Source organism: Leopardus geoffroyi, chromosome E3, assembly GCF_018350155.1.
Source record: "Leopardus geoffroyi isolate Oge1 chromosome E3, O.geoffroyi_Oge1_pat1.0, whole genome shotgun sequence".
Classification (NCBI taxonomy): Eukaryota; Metazoa; Chordata; class Mammalia; order Carnivora; family Felidae; genus Leopardus; species Leopardus geoffroyi.
This window is the reverse complement of record NC_059340.1, coordinates 8,136,106-8,155,288: the sequence shown is the minus strand read 5'-3', so window position 1 is coordinate 8,155,288 and position 19,183 is coordinate 8,136,106. Positions and strand designations below refer to the sequence as shown.

General features: G+C 50.6%; 1 protein-coding gene across 2 annotated transcripts in view; it reads right to left on the bottom strand.

The window, feature by feature from the left end:
• COL26A1 (collagen type XXVI alpha 1 chain) overlaps nt 1–19,183 on the bottom strand; it is a 166,505-nt gene that overhangs the window by 85,874 nt on the left and 61,448 nt on the right. The window contains exon 3 of one of the 2 annotated variants that reach the window (XM_045462134.1): nt 5,950–6,047. In XM_045462134.1, the coding sequence (XP_045318090.1) occupies nt 5,950–6,047 (98 nt within the window). Of the gene's footprint in view, nt 1–5,949; nt 6,054–19,183 lie in introns of both variants that reach the window. The other variant, XM_045462133.1, reaches the window with a different exon arrangement.

Below are 19,183 nucleotides of genomic sequence, written 5' to 3'. Positions count from 1 at the left end.
TTCGAGCCCCGCATCAGGCTCTGGGCTGATGGCTCAGAGCCTGGAGCCTGTTTCCGATTCTGTGTCTCCCTCTCTCTCTGCCCCTCCCCCATTCATGCTCTGTCTCTCTCTGTCCCAAAAATAAATAAACATTGAAAAAAAAATTAAAAAAAAAAAAATAAAAAAAAATAAAATAAAATAAAATGGCTAAAATGGTAAATTTTATGTTATGTGTATTTTGCCAGTCAATTAAGTCATTGATTATTAAAAATAAATTAAGGCAAAATAGGTATCGAAAAAATATATTTAAGTAGAGAGAATTCACGACAAGCAGACCTGCAATACAAGAAATACTGAAAGAACTTCCTGGGGCTGAGGAAAAGGGATACCAGATGGAACCTCAGAGCTCTAGGAGAAACAAAGATCACTAGAAATGATACCTTAGGATAAACAGAAGATTTTTTTCCTCCCTTCACCTGTTAAAAAGATAACCTGTTTGGGGCGTCTGGGGGGCTCAGTCGGTTGAGCGTCTGACTTCAGCTCACGTCACGATCTCACGGTTCATGAGTTCGAGTCCCGCGTCAGGCTCTGTGCTGACAGCTCAGAGCCTGGAGCCTGCTTCAGATTCTGTGTCTCCCTCTCTCTCTGCTCCTCCATCCCCTCTCTCCCCTAAATAAATAAACATTAAAAAGAACAAACAAACAGAACACCTGGGTAGCTCTATGTCTATTAAAGAAAACAAATGTGTTATCAAAACCTTCCCTACAAAGAAACTTACAGGTCCACATGTAATGTAAATGTTGAATTCTATTCACCTTTTAAGGAAAAAGTCGTATCAGCTTCGCAAGAAAATGCTTTTAGAAAATACAGGAGGAGGGGAAATGTCCCAATTCTTTTTACGAGAACAGCATAATCCTCATAACCAAAACACTGACAGACATTATAAGGAAAGAAAATTACAGAGAAATATCAAATACAGGAATATAAAAATGAATAGTGCATCCAAATATGGCTGATCCCAGTAATAATAACATTATTCCCAAGAACAAAGGGTTGATTTAGTATTCCAAGTCAATGTAATTTGCCACATTAACAAAATAAAGGAATTTAAAAAATGATCACCCCAGTGTAGATGAAGAAAAAGCATTTGACAAGATTCAGCACCTCTTCCTGATGAACAGTCTCAACAAAGTAAGACTAAAAGTGACTATTCTCATCTGATACATGGCATATATGAAAAAATCTACTGTGGACAGCATACTTCATACTGAAATGGAGAACTTACCCCACCGTGATCAGAAACAAGGCAACTATATCTGTTCCCACCACTTCTGTTTAACATCTTACCAGAAGTTCTAGCCAGTCCAATAAAGCAAGAAAAATAAAACAAAATGCATTAATATTTGAAAGGAAGAAGCAAACACATCTTTATCCACAAAGGACATAATAGATTACACAGAAAACCCAAAGAAATCCATAAATAAGCTATAGAACTAATAAATGAATTTAGCCTGGTTTTTAGGTACCAAGTCAATATTAAAAATCAAATATATTTCTATATATTAGCAGGAAAACAATTACGAAATGAAAATTTAAACAGCAATCCCATTTTTCTTTAGAAAGAAAGACAGTGTGAGCAAGGCAGAGGGGCACAGGAAAAAGAGAGAGAATCTTAAGCAGGCCCCATGCTCAGTGTGGAGCCCAATGCATGACCTGAGCCAAAAAGAGTTGGACATTACACCAAGTGAGCCACTCAGGTGCCCCTAAAGCAATCCCATTTTTTTTTAAAAAGCACAAAAAATACAAAATACTCAGAAATAAACTTAATAAGCAACAAGCAATACCTCTACTCTACAAGCTGAAAATTAAAGACCTAAATAAATGAAAAGCTATACCATGTTCATGAATGAGGAGACTCATTATTAAGGTACCCCTTCTCCCCAAATTGGTCTATAAATTCATCACAATCCTACTCTCCATCACAACAAACACTTTTTTTTTGTAGATATTGGTAAGTTGTGTGAAGTTTTTATGGAGATGCAAAGGAACTAGAGTGGTCAAAGCAGTCTTTAAAAAGAAGAAATTACAACTATGTTCCATTTCATTCCCACTACAACAGCTACAATCAAAAAAGACTAACACACCAAATATTGGCAAGAATGTGGAGCAACTGGAACACGCTTTGCTTATGGGACTGTAAGATATTAAAACCTCTTTGGAAAACCATTTGGCTATTTCTTAGGAAGTTAAACAACCTAATTAAAAATGAGCAAAAGTCCTGAACAGACAGTTCACAGAAGAAACTATAAGGATGGCTGGTAAGTACGTCAGATAGACATACAAAAAGATGCTCAACATCATTAGTCAACAGAGAAGTGCAAACTACAATCACAACTAGAGACCATTTCAGACGCATTAGAATGGCTAAAATTAAAAAGGCTGACAGCACCAAATGTTGGCAACAATGTGGAGCAACCGGAACTGGTGGGAAACAGCTCGGCTCTTTCCTATAAAGCTAAATGTACAACACCACTTTGCAATTCCACTTGCAGGGATTTACCCAAGGGAAATAAAGACATATATCCACAGAAAGATTACAGGAATGTCCACAGAAGTGTTATTCTCTTTTTTTTTTAATTGTTTTTTTAACGTTTTATTTATTTTCGAGACAGGGAGAGACAGAGCATGAACGGGGGAGGGTCAGAGAGAGAGGGAGACACAGAGTCTGAAACAGGCTCCAGGCTCTGAGCTGTCAGCACAGAGCCCAACGCGGGGCTTGAACTCACGAACAGCGAGATCGTGACCTGAGCCGAAGTCGGACGCTTAACCGACTGAGCCACCCAGGCGCCCCAGAAGTGTTATTCTTTTTTTTTTTTTTTTTTTTTTCAACGTTTATTTATTTTTGGGACAGAGAGAGACAGAGTATGAACGGGGGAAGGGCAGAGAGAGAGGGAGACACAGAATCGGAAACAGGCTCCAGGCTCTGAGCCATCAGCCCAGAGCCCGACGCGGGGCTCGAACTCACGGACCGCGAGATCGTGACCTGGCTGAAGTCGGACGCTTAACCGACTGCGCCACCCAGGCGCCCCCCAGAAGTGTTATTCTTAAAGCCAAAAACTAGAAACAACCCAAAGATCTATCCACAGGACAATACATAAATAAAATTGTGGTTGGGGCGCCTGGGTGGCGCAGTCGGTTAAGCGTCCGACTTCAGCCAGGTCACGATCTCGCGGTCCGTGAGTTCGAGCCCCGCGTCGGGCTCTGGGCTGATGGCTCAGAGCCTGGAGCCTGTTTCCGATTCTGTGTCTCCCTCTCTCTCTGCCCCTCCCCCGTTCATGCTCTGTCTCTCTCTGTCCCAAAAATAAAATAAACGTTGAAAAAAAAAAAATTAAAAAAAAAATTGTGGTTATTTATACAGTAGGATAATACTCAGCAATAAAAATGAATTAACTGATACACATATCACAATATGAATAAATCGCAAAAAAACATTATAATAATTGAAAGAAACCACACACAAGAGAATATATTATATGGTTCCATGTATATGAAATTCAAGAATATGTACTTGAATAACTGATCTATGGTGACAGAAATCAGCACAGTGGCTGCTAAGGGGTGGGAACTTTCCAGGAGGTGATGGAAATGTGTGCATGTATCGAACTCATCAAAGCATACACTTAAAGAGTGGTGCATTTCAGGGGCGCCTGGGTGGCTCAGTTGGTTACGAATCCAACTTTGGCTCAGGTCATGATCTCACGGTTTGTGAGATCGAGGCCCACGTCGGGCTCTGCACTGACAGCGTGGAGCCTGCTTGGGATTCTCTCTCCCTCTCTCTGTCCCCCACTCGCTCATGCTCATTCTCTCTCTTTCTCACTCAAAATAAATAAAAATAAAACTTAAAAAAAAAAAAAAAGAGTGGTGCTTTTCAGAGTATGTAAATTTTATCTCAGAAAAAAAAAAAAGATGTTTACAGTAATGTTAGCAATAATTTAAAACTTGGGAGCAACTTTAATATCTTGTAGTAGGGGTTCAGTTAATAAAGTATATACCCAAATTTTACAGCCACTAATAATACTGCTGCAGAAAGCTATCTATCGACACGGATAAACATTCATGGTAACTTATGTGAAAAAGAAAGTTATCGAAAGCGTCCAACTGACACGAAAGCACAGGAAAAAAGGTCTGAAGGCTTTTCACCAAAGTGAGGTTCAAGGTCACCTTGAGAGGCGTGATTCTGGGTATTTTTATCTTGTCTACACTGAACGTACTCTTGCTTTTGTAATAAGGAAAAAACATTTCTAGATATATACCTATTATAGTTACAGACACTTAGACATGTCTAATTCTCCTTAGCTGTGTTCTCTAAAGTCACCATGATCCTGAATTAGCAAATGTTGAACCATTGCTCCTATAGGGCAAATACGGGGTTAGGTCTCTCCCAGCGTCTGGTCACCACACTTTGGTCAACTTGTCTTACATGTGCTGGGAGAACTTAACGGCTGTCTGCACCTCACCCGGCAGCTCTGGGTGTGACCCCTCCTGGTCCCTGTCCCATGGGTGTCCTCCCTTTGAGGATCTGAATCTGTACCTTTCGCTGTAATAAACCACAAGCTGTCAAGGCAAGAGTTAGTTACTTCAGGGTAAATCAATCACGTCCCTAGAAACCCCTGCCTGCCCAGCTCCTTGCAGAATCCAGGCAGCATGACTGCTCTGTTCAGTGGGAGGGACCAGGTGTCTCTCCCCATGGCCGTGGCATTGACAGGAGAAGTAAATCCAGATCCTGGCTCTGAGGGCCTCCGACGCAACCAGGCACCTGATGTGAACCGTGGTCTTTCACATCAAGTATGTGCGGTCCAGCCACCCCCAATTTCACCTCGGGGAGCCTGGCCTCCCCCCACCCCTCGGCCCCCTCCTGCTCCTCTCCAAGGAAAGACCCACCGCAGCTCTATGCCCCACCCCCAAGTGTGGGCCAGCTCCCCTCCCAGAATCAGGTGCCTTGTAAGTCAGGAAGGGCGGTACCACTGGACCCTTTTTGCCTCCCGGCCCCCTCCCGCAGCTCCGCTTTGGGCCACAGGCCCCCTGAAGCATCGTCATCATTATTACTCCTGCTACTTCTGTTACGTTAGTATTTACAACCCAAAGAATTTTAGGCAGTTTACAGTGAGAGCACGTTCCTAACATATTATAACTTATCGTAACTTCATTATCACCTAACTTATAAAAGCATATATGTAAAACAAAAAATCAGTAAGTTGGATGATAAAAAAAATGACAGAAAGTAATTTTATCAGAAAGTCAACGTCGTACAAAGCCACCGTTCCCAAATGCAAAACTGGCCCCTGAGCCTCCAGACCGACCGGCTAGCAAGGGAACAAGGTGGGCTGCAAACCTGTTGGTTGGGCAGAACCCACCTTCCTTGGCCATGAGCGCGGTGGGGATTTGCTGTCATCCCTCCCTGACCCACCTGAGTGCTGCCATCTGGCCCCCTCGGGTTGCAGAGGCAGGCTGGGACCCGGTCCAGGGGCTCGGAAGGAAGGCCCCAGCTCGGGCCCTCTCCTCCCACCCTCCCTCGGGAGCGGGGACAGAAGGGCAGGACAATCAGTTCACCGGCCACCAGGTCAGTTTGCCTCATTCTACCACAGACGCGGCTCCAAGGCTGGTGAACTCTCAGCTGCACCTGCTCAGACACCCGGTGGCCAGCCCTGCCCGCCCCCCATCCACCAGAGCAGAAGAAAGAGGCGGCAAATCGAATCCCCTCCCCCAGGCTATAGGGTTCATAATTCGCCTCCATCCTGCACCCGACCGGGGCACACAGGGACCCCGCCTCGGTGCCCACCGGCAGAACCCCACGGCCCGGCCCAGCCAGTGCCCGGTCCCCCTGCACCCAGTGCCCCGCCCCCAGCCGTTTGGCCTGGACTCCCCCCCCCCCACACACACACACACACACACGCACCCTGGCAGACTCACCCTCATCACAGTTGCTCCCGGTGAAGCCAGGACAGCATCTCCACTCCAGCACCGTCACCGTGCGGTAGGACACTTTGTATGTGGGTCTGATCAGAGTCCTGTAACTAACACAAGGGCAGCATCAGGAGAGTGTGAGCGCCCGTCCACCCCCGCCCCCCAGCCCCAGCCCCAGGGCTCTGGGAGCCACCTGGGTAGTGGAGTCCATCATCCCAGCTCTGTGCCCACTGGCTGGCTGTGTGGCCCCGGGCAAGTGACCACCCCTCTCTGTGCTGGGTGCGTTATAAAGTCCCTCCCCAGCTCTGCCTTCCTGCAGGTCTCCAAGCGTGGCCACCTAGGGTGGGAAAATGTCAGCCATGGACTGAGCTGCGTTCCCACAACTCATATGTTGAAGCCCTGCCCACCCTGCCATATGACTGTATTTGCATATAAGGTCTTTAGGAGGTAATTAGTTAAATGAGGTCGTTAGGATGGGGCCCTAATTCCTTAGAACTGGTGGCCTTATGAGAAGAGGAAGACAGAGAGAGAGAGATCTCTGTGCTCACGCACACGCTCAGGAAAGGCTGTGTGAGGACACAGCGAGAAGGTGGCCATCTGAGAAAACACATTTCTGTTGTTGAAACCACCCAGCCCGTGATATTTTGCTGCGGCGGCCCGAGCTAAGACACGGACCAAGATCATGAATAAGGGAAAGAAAAAAATCAGAACGTACATGACTTCTAACCACCCCGAAGTTACTGAATTCCAACACTCTTTCCCAATCATTTCTTCGGTTGGTTCATCCAATGAATACGTATGAATACATATGAGCGCCAACTACACGGAATCCTGTGGTCACCGACTGATAAACCTGAGTCCCATCCTCGAGAAAATCACAGCCTAGCGGATGATAGAGACACGTCAACGAAAACTCGCAATCCCGACCGTGGGACCCTCGCAGCCCCAGAAAACTCCCACAAAGTGCGGTGGGTCCCACAGTAAAATTTCACACTCCTGCAGTCGTGAACTTTTTCTTGCAAGTAAGCTTGATACTATTTTGCAAAACTCTGAGACATAAAAGAGACCACCAAACCACAACGAGCTATCACCTCGAGCCCGCAGAGGTGAGAATGGCTGTCTTCAAAAAGACAAGAAACGGGCGCCTGGGTGGCTCAGTCGCTTAGGCGGCCGACTCTTGGTTTCGGCTCCGGTCATGATCTCACGGTTTGTGGGCTCGAGCCCCGCGTCAGGCTCTGCGCTGACGGTGCAAAGCCTGTTCGGGATTCTTTCTCTCCCCCTCTCTCTGCCGCTCCCCTGCTCACGCCCTCTCCCAATCTCCCTCTCAAAATAAATAAATAAACTTAAATAAAAAAAAAAAAAAAAAGACAAGAAACAAGTGTTGGCGACGATGTGGAGAAGGGGGAGCCCTCATGCATCCCCTCATGTGGGGATGTAAATTGGTGCAGCCACCGTGGAAATTGGTGTGGCAGCTGACAGCTCCTCTAAAAATTAAAATTACAACTCCCACCAGCAATTCCACTTCTGGGGATTTAATCCAAGGAAAACAAAAAAATGAATTCGAGACGCAACCTGCACCCACATGTCCACTGCAGCATGAGGTACAACAGCCAACACAGGGCAACAGCCTAAGCGTCCATCGATAGAGGAACAGCTAATAAAATGTGGTGCATATATGTACAAATGAAATATCAGCCATAAAAAGGAAGGAAATCTTGCCATTTGCGGCAACAGGGGTGAACCTTGCGGGCGTTATGCTAAGCGACATACATCAGAGAAAGACAGATGCTGTATGATTTCACTTATATGTGGAATGTCAGAAAAAGAAAAAAACAAAGTCATACGTACAGAGGACAGACACGATTGCCCGAGTTGGGGCAGAGGAGGGGGGAGTGAAATGGATGGAGGGGGTCAAAAGGTAGAAACTTCCAGTCATAAAATTAACGAGTCTTGGGATGTAATGTACAGCAGGGTGACTATAGTTAATAACACCGAGTAGAATACGGGAAAGTCGCTAAGAGAGTAGATCTTCAAGTTCCCATCCATCTTGGGGTGGGGGGGGGCACGTGGGTGGTTCGGTCAGTTAAGCATCTGACTCTTGATTTCAGCTCAGGTCACGATCTCACAGTTTGTGGCAAAGAGCCCCACGTCGGGCTCTGCACTCACGGTGTGGAGCCCGCTTGGGATTCTCTCTCCTTCTCGCTCTCCGCCCTGCCCTGCCTCTCTCCGGTGTGTCCACTCTCTCTCTCTCAAAACGAATGAAGAAACTTAAAAAAAGGACTAGAAAAATAATTTTTGTAACTGTGTGTGGTGACAGATGTTAGCTAGAATTATCGTGGTGATCATCTGGCAACATATTCAAATATCAAGTCAAACACTATACGTCTGAAACTAACATAATGTTACCACACACACAGACACACACGCAACATAGGACCCAATTTCACAAGGGGATAAATTTGGCTTTACTATTCGATTTCCATGCATCATTATAACTTTGCTGCTCGATCTCATTCGCACAACTTCCTCTTGAAAACAGAGCTACGTGAGTTCACAAAATCCGGATCTGCTGACACCAAGCAACTTAATTGGTGAATGGGAAAATTATGAATTAATTGGTAGCAGCAGGCGTGACGTTTCGAGATGTCCTGTTGACAGGAAAACACACGAGTCGCGTCTCAAATTTCAGAAATCCGGCACTAAATCTGAACAACCCTGTTACATTAATTTCTCTTTAAAAAAAAAAAAAAATTCTTCTCGCTCGTGTTTCATGAACGTTCTGGCAAACCAGCCTCCCCCCTGGAGGTGGAAGGGGGGGGGGGGCGGTGAGGCTGTGTGCAGCCAGGGGCAGGAAACTTCGAATGAGGGGCCAGGAGTCTGCATGCTGGGACCAGGACAGCAGACCCAGACCTTTGGACTCACAACTGCCTCCCGGAAACACTGCCACAGGGCGGCGGGGGTGGAGGGGGGCAGGGGGTCTGTAGGTTCTGTAGGTTGTAATAAACACACACACTTATGTACACACACCCTCTCACGTGCTTTCGCACTCACACATGCTCACATGCACGCGCGCTCCCATGCTTTCACACGCTCAACACTCACACCGCCTTCCTGCTGCAGATCTCCCAGCTTGAAGCGAGGCCCAGCCAGGAGAGGGAGGAAGCTTTAATTTAGATAAAAGATGACAGTTTTTAAATCAATTCCTGGAACGAGACTGGTGCTCCTGCTGAGAGGGACCAGCAAAGCTATGGAAACCCCCCCCCCCCCCACTCCCCGGGGCAGACGTGCAAGGCAGGAAAAGGGTCGAGTTACTTGCTGCTTGCATCCAGCCAAGTGCAGGGGATGCCACGAACGGGGTGCCTCCTATAACCTCGGCGCCATGGGGTAGATGGAGCCCTGGGCGGCGGGGACACAAGACCCGGGCTTCGGGCTCTGCCCCAACTCTTGATATGGAGTTGCCCACGTGACTCATGAGGACTCCATGGAGACCAGGATGAGGGGTGTGAGGCTTTCTGGGAGGGTGCGTATGCAAGGTGCCCAGAGCAGGAGGGGTGCATAGATGCTGGCTTTGCAAAATGCAGATCTGACCTCGTTCCTCCTGGCCCACGCCCTTCGGCCGTCCCCACTGCGGTCAGGGGGTCGGCCTGCTTAGCCACGAGTGCTGGCCCTTGCCCTGTGGTGTGTATACACACAATGGAATATCATTCCACCCTCCAGCCTGTGAGCCATCCAAATGCACCAAGCATCCCTCAGTCCACGCCTCGAATGACCATGATGATAACACAAGAATAAATCTCGTAAGAGCTTTGAGTGTTCGCCCCGCTCCAGTCACTGTTCCGAGTGTTTTACATTCGCCAGCTCATAGCAATCTCAACGGGTGGATACTGTTACTAATCCTAATTTACAGATGAGGAAACTGAGGCACAGAGAAGTTAAGTAACTTTCTCAAGGTCACGCTGCTACAAGGTGGCAGAAACTACAATTTGTGTTCGTTCGAGGGAACATTTTTCCTCCCTGCACAAGATCCTGATCTCGGGCTCTGAACTAGAGGGAACGCTCACGCTCCAGAGAGGGTGTCTTTCTGCCCTCCGTTCTGTGGGCCATGGGCTGGCCTGTCCCACTCTGGGACCAGAAGGAACCAGAAGGAACCAGACGGCCTGTGAAGTCCAGGAGCACCAGTAGGTGGCGCTGCTTCACCAGCCCTCAGGTCTCACCTGACCGCCCTAGGCAGCAGGCAGTGTTCGCAGCCTGGGCACAGGCTGGGCTAGCCCCCCAGCCCTTCCACTGAGGTCCACTCTGCAAACCCAGTGATCTTTCTAAAACGCAGATCCAATTTCGTGACTGCCCTCTCTCAAAACCTCCCATGGCTCCCACAGACTAAGCTCTTTAGGTCAGTAAAGACGCTCCTACCTTCTATGCTCCCTTCCTCCTGCCTGCCACCATCAGCCAGGGCTCCTACCACCGCTGCACAACCCACTCTTCCTGCCTCTGGGCCTTTGCACATGCAGGCCCCTCTGTCTACCTGCCCTTCCTCCTTTACTCTGCCTGAGATAAATTCCCAAGAGCCTTCAGCGTATGACTCAAATGTCCTGTCCTCCTCTGTGAAGCACCCCCGCTCCTGGCCAGCGTCCACAGGCTCCCACCTGAGCCCTCCCACAGCAACTTGCACAGACTGGTTTGAACCCGACACTCATCCGTGAACTCAGCAGGTACATGCCAAGAGCCTGCCATGTGCCAGACAATGGGAATGCAAGCACGGATCCTCTCGGCCACATCAGCACACACGCGATGACGTTATATGTTATATAACGTATAACCACGGGCAGCGCTAAGTGCTTTGAAGCGAAGCAGGGAGTTTATGCCTCACATTGGAATGGAATGTTTTTATTAAAGTACAATTTACATGCAGTAAAATATATAAATCTAGTGTTTAGCTTAATACTATTTATTTATTTATTTGAGAGAGAGAGAGAGAGAGAGAGAGAGCAAGCAGGGGAGAGGGGCAGAGGGAGAGAGAGAATCTTAAGCAGACTCCATGCCCCGTGTGGAGCCCAACGCGGAGCTCGATCCCATGACCCTGGGATCACGACCTGAGCGGAATCAAGAGTCAGACGCTTAACTGACTGAGTCACCCAGGTGCCCCCCTATATCTTTTGTCTTACTGATAGTAGCCACCTTAACAGGTGTGAGGTGATAATCTCATTGTGGCTTTGATTTGCATTTCCTCTTATCAGTTATTTATTTTATTTTTTTTTCTTTTCTTTTTTTTTTTTTTTTTGTTTATCTATTTTTGAGGGGGGCGGGGGAGGAAGGGGCAGAGAGAGAGAGGGAGACGCAGAATCCGAAGCAGGCTCCAGGCTCTGAGCTGTCAGCCCAGAGCCCGATGCGGGGCTCGAACTCACCAACCATGAGATCACGACCTGATCTGAAGTCGGACGCCCAACCGACTGAGCTACCCAGGCGCCCCTATCAGTTACTTATTGATGTGACTACAGAAGATGAAGCAGATGAGGCTGTATTTGGGAGGGCTTCATAGACGGGAGGGGCAACTGATACCCAGGAATAGCTTCACGACCATTAGTATAATTGAAAACAGTAGCTGTATTAGGCTCTCCAGAGCAGCTGAACCACTGGCGTACATGGAGACATACAGAAAGAGATTTATTTAGAGGAGTTGGCTCACGCAACGACGGAGGCTGAGCGGTCCCATATCTGCCATCTGCAAGCTGGAGGCCCAGCAAAGCCTGTGGCATGGCTCCCAGGGAGGCCCAGGGGGCCGAGGGTGTAAGTCCTAGTTCGAGTCCCGAGACCCAAGGACCAGAAGTGCTGATGTCCAAGGGTGCGAGTGGATGGATGTCTCCAGAAGAGAGTAAATGGGCCCTTCCTCTGTCTTTGTGTTCTGTCCAGGCCTTCAACGGATTGGATGACGCTCACCCCCACGGGGGAGGGCAGATTTTCTTTACTCAGCCTACCAGTCCAATGCTGATCTTCTCTGCTCCATAACCTTGATCTTGAACTTCCCAAACTCAAGGACTGTCTATTAAATAAATGTCCCAACTTGCACGCTCTCTTGCTCTCTCCCTCTCTCAAAATAAATAAACTTTAAAAAAAGATTCTCTATCTCCCCCTCTGTCCTTCTCCCCCTCTTGCTCTCTCCCTCTTTCTCTCTCCTAAAAAAAAAAAAAGAAAAAGACAAGATACTAAGTGTTGATAAGGATGTGGGGAAGAGGGACCTCTCACGCACTGTTGGTGGGAATGTAAATTGGTGCAGCCACTGTGGAAAAGTATTTGGAGGTCCCTCAGATTATTAAAAATAGAATTATCATGTGACCCGGCAATCCCCCTTCTGGGTATTTATTCAAAGGAAATTGGATCAGTATCTCGAAGAGGTATCTGCATCCCCCTTGTCCACTGCAGCATTATTCACAATAACCAGGACGTAGAAACAACTGGAGTGTCCATCAACAGATGAATGGATAAAGAAATTAGACACACACACACACACACACACACACACACACACATGCACGATAGAATATTATTCAGCCACAAAAAAGGAGGAAATGCCGTACGTGACAACCTGGATGAGCCTGGAGGACATTATGCTAAGTGAAAAAAGCCAGACACAGAAAGACAAAAATGAATGATCTCGTATAGGGAACAACATCATCAAAAGAGTGGAATTCAGGGGCGGCTGGGGGGCTCAGTTGTTAAGCATGGGGCTTCAGCTCAGGGCACGATCCCACGGCTCATGGGTTGGAGCCCCGTGTCAGGCTCTATGCTGACAGCTCAGAGCCAGGAGCCTGCTTCGGATTCTGTGTCTCTCTCTGCCCCTCCCCCGCTCACACTCTGTCCCTCTCACTGTCTCTCAAAAATAAATAAGCATGACAAAAAGTGTTTTAATAAAAGTTAAAAAAAAATTTTTAAAAAGGGTGGAATTCATAGTAACACAGAATAGAATGGTGGTTAGCAGAGGCTAGGAGGTGGGGGAAAGAGGAAGAGATTGATAAAAGGGTGCAAACTTTTGGTTATAAGACAAACAAGTCTTAGAAACCTAATAAACAATGTGACAACTGTCATAATGTACCATAGGGGTGCCTGGATGGCTCAGTCAGTTAAGCACCCGACTCTTGATTTCGGCTCAGGTCGTGATCTCACGGTAAGTGCGTTCGAGCCCCACATCGGGCTCTGCGCTGACAGCTCGGAGCCTGTTTGGGATTCTCTCTCTCTCTCACTCTCTCTGCCCCTTGTGTGCGCTCCTTCTCTCTCTCAAAAATAAATAAGCCTTAAAAAGAAATAAGCTAAATAATCATAACGTATCATAGAGCGGAAGTTCGCTAGGAGAGTAGACACCCAACGTTCTCACCACACACACACAAACGGTAACTGGGGGCCGTGGTGCATGTGCTCATTAGTTTGACTGCGGTAATCATTTCACAATGTGCACGTGCATCAGAACATCACCTGTCACACCTTAAAACAGACATAGTTGCTCTTTGTCAAAAACCGGTCCATCAACAGAAGTACACACGGACACAAACTCACACCGTGTTGAGTGCCTCTGTGAGGTAAGGGGGCAACTATACCTTCTGCTGCTGTTTGAAGACTGTTCCCAAGGGGCAGAGACACCTCCCGCCCTGCTCCCATCCCTCACCCCAGGGACCAATCCCTTTCAAATCAGATCAGCCCCCAGGCCGCCCCCACAATCAGACAAACAGCAATAATCCCAGCGTTTACAGACTTCGCTGAACCTCTTGAGGTCGGTCTCACTCGGGGACGCCTGCGCTCCTGGAGAGAACCCGGCTAGCCTAGGGCTCCCCAGAAGAGGCTGCACCCCCGCACAGGGCTCACCCCACCATTCAGGTGGTGGTGGCAGTCCTGTTCCTTAGAGGCGATGTGACGACCCAAGGATGAGGTCCTGGGCGGGGGCCACGTGAACCCGGGAGCGACCCCCACCGCCAGGGCTTTAACGACTCCCGGATGGGTGCGGGAGGAAGAGAAACCAGACTGGCCTCTGGGGTCCGATTCTCCCCCGGGTGGAGATGGCCCTCCAGCCTGTTGACTCTGTAGTGCTGCGGTGTCCACTGGAGGGGAGAACGAAGTCCACACCATGGTCCACGAGCCCTGCGTGCTCTGGCCTGGCATCCACCAGGCCCCTGACCCTTAAGTCCCTCGTTCCTGCTTTCCAGCCATACTGGCCTTCCAAATCACTTAAGGGATGCTCGCTCGTGCGTGCTCTCTCTCTTTCTCTCTGTGTTACCTACTTAAGGCCCAGTCCCCTCCACCCCCATCTCAAAGGCCCTCTCCTCCAGGAAGCCTTCCTGAGGCTTCTGACCACATCAGCGTTCCCGCCTGTGCCCTGTGTCCCCGTGCCCTGCCTTCATAGCATTTCCCCGAGGTTACAAACTGCATTCCTGGCTCATAACTGATGCCTGTGTCTCTGCCACACCACGGGCTCCAGGAGGGCAAGGCCCTTGTCTGTGCCTGGCACGTAGTAAGTGAGCAACACTTTGGACCCACCGACTGCCTGGGGGTCTGGCTCCCGTGACGTGACGGTCCTCCTGGAGCCTGCTGGCCAACAAGCATCCAAGGCCACACAGCTATGGGCACGGGCTGAGGGAGGAGAAGTTGCTCACTGGTCCACAGAAAGTGCTCTCCATACATGCCCACTTTACTGGTGCCAAAACTGGCTCAGAAAAGAAAGAGGGATGGAAGGGAGTTGTATCTGCTGAACACCGGATGCTTGGCCCACTGGTCCTGTATCACTGTCCCGTTTTGTGGATGAGGACACAGTCCCCGCCCGAGCTTGTGTGGAGCCCCCAGTCGGCCTGCGCCATCAGGATGTGGATGAGCCCGCTCCCCATGCTAGACTGTATACCCTCCAGGGCCCGTCTTTTCATTGGCTGCCCCCCCCCCCCCACCTCCCATCCCAATGCATCCAAGAGGTCAGATGGCCCAGCCGAGATCCGGATACAGAGAGGGAGACGCTGCAGATGTGCACAGGTGGCCCCCGCAAGGACAGCCCAGGCTGCCTTGGCCCGAGGGGATCAAACATGCGGTCAGGGAAGATAAACATGGGGCTTTCTGGCTGCTTTGTTTCTAGTTCACTCCAAGGCAGCTCTGCCCCTCTGGGAGCTTTGAGTGAGCCCCCGCCTCTCTGAGCCCTCTGTGAAGTCTGGGCTGGGATGCCACAGATTCAAAGGTCCCTTCTTACCTTGAAATTCCCCAAACGCAATTCAGAGTCTCCATGGGGTGTCTCCCACCTCACCAGTTCTGGGTTGTTGTTTTTTCCAAGATGACCCAAAGTTAGGGACTTCTGACCTCTTCGGATTTGCTCCCTCTGATGGGCGGATCCTGGGGCTTCCCTCACCAGCAAACTCCAGAATACATACTCCCCTGGGGGTCGTTACTCAAATATGCAAGAGGACTTTGACTCTCCCCCTCTGTGCTCCTCCCATGACAGAGCCCTGAGAGCTCGACCTCCACCAGGTAGCTCCTACCTGCCCACCGCTTGCCCCCCACCCACCCCAGTCCAGCCTCCATCACCACCCTCCCAACAGGCGGCCATGACCCCTAATGGGCGCCCGGCTCCCACACCCACCCCCCCTCCTCCAGCCTCCGTACAAGCTCCAGTTTTCAAAGCACAAACTTCCTCCATAAACCTGCCCGGCTTCTCTTTAATCTCAGGACACAACCCAAATCCTTCGGATGACCACGTGGACTTCCCAGATCTGGCCGCCATCCACCTTGGCTGCCTCCCCGCTCACCGATCTCTGACCCCTCTGGGGACCCCCAGCAGCATCGGCCTTTGAGTTGATGAACCCCCAGAGCTCCTCGCCATGTCAGAGCTTGTCACCTACTGTTCCCTCTGCCCGAGACACCCACGAAGTCCGGCACGGCCCCCCAGGCTGGGAAAACGTGACGCCTCCTATGGGAGGGCCTCCTTGACCAGCCTGCTCTCAGTCACAACCACCCCACCGCAGGCTGGGTTCCCCCGGTTTATACTGTCATAGAGCTGTGACTTGTCTTCCAAACACTTACCACCACCCGTGCATTCATCTGATGCCTGTCCCCTCTCCTAAAGCCGCTGGCTGTGCCCCAGGCCTAGCTCAGGGTAGGGCACGTCCTGTGCGCTCAATACAAATTGGTAGAATGAAAGAAACAACGGACGGCGTACCAGATGACAACTGCAATGCCAGCCACGACACCACAGCTCCGCAGAGTTGCTCAGGGTGTCGGGTGGGGGACATCGCTGGAAACTGACGGCCGGCAGGGATGGGGCGGGCAGGGCAGGGCCACTTCCACTGGGAGGGGCCCGAAAAGTCTCCCTACGTTGTAGAACGCTTGAAGAAGTTCCGCTGAGCTGAGAAGGCGAGGAGGCAGCCAGCACCAGGAGAGACAGGAGGTGGTTTGGAATGAGATCTGGTGCATTTGGGGAGCAGGCAGGGCGGCTGTGAAAGCCCCCAAAGCCGGCAAGGAGTCTGGCCTGGGCACGTGGAGACCGCAGTGGCTGATGTTGGCTAGGCCTTCTAGAGCATCTCCTGACCAGCAAAATATGTTCGAGCCAACCATATACACGTATTAACTGGGGCACCCAGGCAACTCAGTCGGTTAAGTGTCCGACTTCGGCTCAGGTCATGATCTCACAGTTTGTGGGTTCAAGCCCCGCATCGGACTCTGTGCTGACAGCTCAAAGCCTGGAGCCTGCTTGAGTCTGTCTCTCTCTCTCTCTCTCTCTCCCTCTCTCAAAAATAAACATTAAAGGGGTGCCTGGGTGGCTCAGTCGGTTAAGCAGCCGACTTCGGCTCAGGTCATGATCTCACGGTCTGTGAGTTCGAGCCCCGCATCGGGCTCTGTGCTGACAGCTCAGAGCCTGGAGCCTGTTTCGGATTCTGTGTCTCCCTCTCTCTGACCCTCCCCTGTTCATGCTCTGTCTCTCCCTGTCTCAAAAATAAATAAAACATTAAAAAAAATTTTTTTTTAAATAAATAAATAAAAAATAAACATTAAAAAAATTTTAATATATCTATCCATGTTAATTCATACATGTCTGTACATGTGTATTACATGATGTCTTGGCATATATTAAAAATCGGTAGAGCTGAATTTCACTCTTATTTTATTGATTAAAAAATAATCAGAAGACTTGATGTGGTTTTCCTGGCCCTCAACAGACAGCCTTGGGCACCGGCTAGGAGACCACCCCTCCCAGCTACGGGGAGGCCACCCAGGGACCGTGGCACCGAGGAGTGTGGCGGTCAGATCTGCCTAGAGACACCCCACCTGTGGCCGCATGTTCTTATGTGGGCAGCCAGGCAGGAAGCTGCCCCCACTGTGAGCAGATGGAGAAGGGTCCCCCAAGAGCCTCTCAGCAAGTACAGAGGGCTGAAGTCATGAGCTCCTCAATGACTACCCACCGCAAAGGGGGCAGATGTATCCCGTGTTTCCCCAAAGGTGGCCCTGGGTGCACAAGGTCATGTGAAAGGGCATTTGAAGAACAGGATCCCAGGAGGGGTGAGGTGCCCGTCACTGGAGGTGTGTAAGTGGAGGCCATGGCTCTTTGGCCTCCAAAAGTGGGTGGGGTCCCCAAAGCATCAGGAGGTCCCTCAGTGTGTGCCAGCACAGGGCTATCATCTGGGCATCGCCAGCCCCGAGACCTCACGTGGGGGCGCTGCTGCCCCCCCCCCCCAACTGGGCACTTCAGCTGCGGGCTCCTGGCCCCACTTCCTTACCAGGGACCACCATGGGGAGGACCAGACTGGGAGGTACCGAGACAGGCTGGAGACTCAACAGGAAATGGGAGTGGGGGTTTCAGAAAGGGAGGCAGGAGATTATTAATCTCTTGATTAATAGCAGCGGGGCCGGTGGGAGGGAAGGGGCTGTCCCACCACAGTTCCGAGGCGGGAGGAGGGGGTTTCCAGCCTCTGGCCTCCTCCACATCCAAACTAGTCATTCTTAAGTGCCAGACGCAAGGGACAGCGGGCCCAGCGGGCAGTGTCTTCCGCCCAGGCCTCCCCTCCCACGACAGCCCAAGCCCACGGTCCCCTGGGGAGTCGTGGCGGGGGAGGGGGACGCAGCCCAGCCGAGCCCCACGCTGCGGGGGTCGGCCTCCCCGAGCTTCTCCATCCACACAGGCTGGCTGAGGAGGAGAGGCGGGGAAGAAAGGCCGTGTTTTAAGAGAGTACTAAGTCCGGGACTTCACAAGGCCTAGCAGGCAGCAGGCAACCCAGCCAGAGGGGGGAGGCCGGCTGGCAGGGGGCCGTCTGTCTGGTGGAGGGGAACGAAAGAGGCCAATGAAGCCCCGGAGAGTTCCGGCAAACCCCTCCGCTCAGCACATCTGGAAAAGGTTGGCTCTAAGGCCATCAAAGAGCTCCGAGGGGCCAGGGAGAAGCCAGGCCACGGAAAAATGAACCCCCAGCCCCCTACCCGGAGTCCCTGGGGCTAGGTGTTCCAAATCTGTCCGGCAGGCCCTGGGCCTGGCCTGCCCCCTCCAGCAGCTGCCCCAGGGGCTCACAGCCAGGGGTCTGGTTTCCACCCCAAAGCAAGACAGGGGTTATATCCTCATTTCCCAGGAAGAGAAGCTGAGGCACAGAGAGGAGAGGCCTGGCTTGTCCCCTCTGCCTTCCTCTCACAGGGAAGTCTTGGCACTCAACCCCTCGCTGTGGAGCTAGCTAGAGAAGGCGCACCCCCCCCAGGTTATTTCCTCCCCCCTCTCCCCTCCCCCGCACGAGTCCCTAGTGAAATCCCCTCATCCCCGAGATCTCTGCTCCAATGTCATTCCCCCAAGGAAACCCCAGGACCAGGTCTCATATCAGGGACACCACTGCTGTGAGTCTTTGATGGTCCCTCATCGAGGGGTGCCCCCCCCACATACACACACGCAACTTCTGTGAGAGAGGGGCCATGATTTTTTGCACCCTAGCACCTGCTCTCAGGTTCTCCATCAGTTCCACACAAACAACTGAACGATGAAACACAAGATCTTAGAACCCTGAAGCAGGGGGTTCCTCAAAGTAAGACCAGGCCTGGCGGTCTGGCGGAGGAATCCCCCTGGCGCTCTCTGCACACCAGCTGCCGACTCACTGGGCGCCTGGCATGGTCCTCTGGGCCTCGTGTTTGTCTGTGAACATTACAGACAGGTACCTCCATCACGCACGTGCACGTGCACACACACACACACACACGCCACAGAAATCCAACGTACGAAAAATCACAGAATGGGAATATCCCCATGGGACAC